This window comes from Oncorhynchus tshawytscha, linkage group LG02 (genome assembly GCF_018296145.1).
Source record: "Oncorhynchus tshawytscha isolate Ot180627B linkage group LG02, Otsh_v2.0, whole genome shotgun sequence".
NCBI lineage: Eukaryota > Metazoa > Chordata > Actinopteri > Salmoniformes > Salmonidae > Oncorhynchus > Oncorhynchus tshawytscha.
This window is the reverse complement of record NC_056430.1, coordinates 7,647,083-7,649,820: the sequence shown is the minus strand read 5'-3', so window position 1 is coordinate 7,649,820 and position 2,738 is coordinate 7,647,083. Positions and strand designations below refer to the sequence as shown.

Below are 2,738 nucleotides of genomic sequence, written 5' to 3'. Positions count from 1 at the left end.
TGGAAGAGGATACACACCTTTTAGTAGAGAGAAGAAGAGTGGAAGAGGATACTATGGAAGAGGATACACACCTTTAGTAGAGAGAAGAAGAGTGGAAGAGGATACTATAGAAGAGGATACACACCTTTAGTAGAGAGAAGAAGAGTGGAAGAGGATACTATGGAAGAGGATACACACCTTTTAGTAGAGAGAAGAAGAGTGGAAGAGGATACTATGGAAGAGGATACACACCTTTAGTAGAGAGAAGAAGAGTGGAAGAGGATACTATGGAAGAGGATACACACCTTTTAGTAGAGAGAAGAAGAGTGGAAGAGGATACTATGGAAGAGGATACACACCTTTAGTAGAGAGAAGAAGAGTGGAAGAGGATACTATGGAAGAGGATACACACCTTTAGTAGAGAGAAGAAGAGTGGAAGAGGATACTATAGAAGAGGATACACACCTTTAGTAGAGAGAAGAAGAGTGGAAGAGGATACACACCTTTTAGTAGAGAGAAGAAGAGTGGAAGAGGATACTATGGAAGAGGATACACACCTTTTAGTAGAGAGAAGAAGAGTGGAAGAGGAGAAGGTAGCCTGGATCCAGATCTGTTTGTGCTGTCTTGCCAACTTCTATGGTCACTGTCACATTTGGCGTGGCAAGACAGCACAAACAGATCTGGGAGTCGGACTAGGCTAGAAAAGAGAACTCATGATGAAGACGCAAAACATCCGTGTTGTGAAACTTGTGAATGCATCGGCTGTCAAATTATACAGAACAACAATATAAACGCAACATGAGAGAGAAGGAAAGAGAGAGAGAAGGAAAGAGAGAGAGAAGGAAAGAGAGAGAGAAGGAAAGAGAGAGAGAAGGAAAGAGAGAGAAAAGGAAAGAGAGAGAGAAGGAAAGAGAGAGAAAAGGAAAGAGAGGGAAAGAAGGAAAGAGAGAGAGAGAAGGAAAGAGAGAGAAGGAAAGAGAGAGAAGGAAAGAGAGAGAGAGAGAAGGAAAGAGAGAGAGAGAGAAGGAAAGAGAGAGAAGGAAAGAGAGAGAAGGAAAGAGAGAGAGAGAGAAGGAAAGAGAGAGAGAGAGAAGGAAAGAGAGAGAAGAAGAGAGAGAGAGAAGGAAAGAGAGAGAAAAGGAAAGAGAGAGAGAAGGAAAGAGAGAAGGAAAGAGAGAGAGAGAAGGAAAGAGAGAGAAGGAAAGAGAGAGAAGGAAAGAGAGAGAAAGAGAGAAGGAAAGAGAGAGAGAGAGAAGGAAAGAGAGAAAAAAAGAGAGAGAGAGAAGGAAAGAGAGAGAGAAGGAAAGAGAGAGAAAAGGAAAGAGAGAGAGAAGGAAAGAGAGGGAAAGAAGGAAAGAGAAGGAAAGAGAGAGAGAAGGAAAGAGAGAGAGAAGGAAAGAGAGAGAGAAGGAAAGAGAGAGAGAGAAGGAGAGAGAGAGAGAAGGAAAGAGAGAGAGAAGGAAAGAGAGAGAGAGAAGGAAAGAGAGAGAAAGAAGGAAAGAGAAGGAAAGAGAGAGAGAAGGAAAGAGAGAGAGAAGGAAAGAGAGAGAGAAGGAAAGAGAGAGAGAAGGAAAGAGAGAGAGAGAAGGAAAGAGAGGGAAAGAAGGAAAGAGAAGGAAAGAGAGAGAGAAGGAAAGAGAGAGAGAAGGAAAGAGAGAGAAAAGGAAAGAGATAGAAAAGGAAAGAGAGAGAAAAGGAAAGAGAGGGAAAGAAGAAAGAGAGAGAGAGAAGGAAAGAGAGAGAAGGAAAGAGAGAGAAGGAAAGAGAGAGAGAGAGAAGGAAAGAAGAGAGAGAGAAGAAAGAGAGAGAGAGAAGAAGAGAGAGAGAGAAGGAAAGAGAGAGAGAAGGAAAGAGAGAGAAAAGGAAAGAAGAGAAAAGAAAGAGAGGGAAAAAGAAAGAGAAGGAAAGAGAGAGAGAAGGAAAGAGAGAGAGAAGGAAAGAGAGAGAGAAGGAAAGAGAGAGAGAGAAGGAAAGAGAGAGAGAAGGAAAGAGAGAGAGAAGGAAAGAGAGAGAGAGAAGGAAAGAGAGGGAAAGAAGGAAAGAGAAGGAAAGAGAGAGAGAAGGAAAGAGAGAGAGAAGAAAGAGAGAGAGAAGGAAAGAGAGAGAGAAGGAAAGAGAGAGAGAGAAGGAAAGAGAGGGAAAGAAGGAAAGAGAAGGAAAGAGAGAGAAGGAAAGAGAGAGAGAAGGAAAGAGAGAGAGAAGGAAAGAGAGAGAGAGAAGGAAAGAGAGAGAAGGAAAGAGAGAGAGAGAGAAGGAAAGAGAGAGAGAGAAGAAAGAGAGAGAGAGAAGGAAAGAGAGAGAGAAGGAAAGAGAGAGAAAAGGAAAGAGAGAGAGAAGGAAAGAGAGAGAGAGAAGGAAAGAGAAGGAAAGAGAGAGAGAAGGAAAGAGAGAGAGAAGGAAAGAGAGAGAAAGGAAAAGAGAGAGAGAAGGAAAGAGAGAGAGAAGGAAAGAGAGAGAGAAGGAAAGAGAGAGAGAGAAGGAAAGAGAGGGAAAGAAGGAAAGAGAAGGAAAGAGAGAGAGAAGGAAAGAGAGAGAGAAGGAAAGAGAGAGAGAAGGAAAGAGAGAGAGAAGGAAAGAGAGAGAGAGAAGGAAAGAGAGGGAAAGAAGGAAAGAGGAAAGAGAGAGAGAAGGAAAGAGAGAGAGAAGGAAAGAGAGAGAGAAGGAAAGAGAGAGAGAGAAGGAAAGAGAGAGAGAAGAGAGAAGGAAAGAGAGAGAAGGAAAGAGAGAGAGAGAAGGAAAGAGAGAGAGAGAAGAAAGAG

General features: G+C 42.5%; 1 protein-coding gene across 1 annotated transcript; it reads left to right on the top strand.

Moving 5' to 3' along the window:
• Positions 1–1,041: 1,041 nt before the first annotated feature.
• On the top strand, positions 1,042–2,737 carry LOC121840793 (trichohyalin-like; the record flags this gene model as incomplete). Its single annotated transcript, XM_042306105.1, has 2 exons — positions 1,042–1,483; positions 1,704–2,737. Coding segments are annotated over 2 exons (1,476 nt in total), but the record flags the coding sequence as incomplete, so codon positions are not given.
• Between the last annotated feature and the right edge of the window lies 1 nt (position 2,738).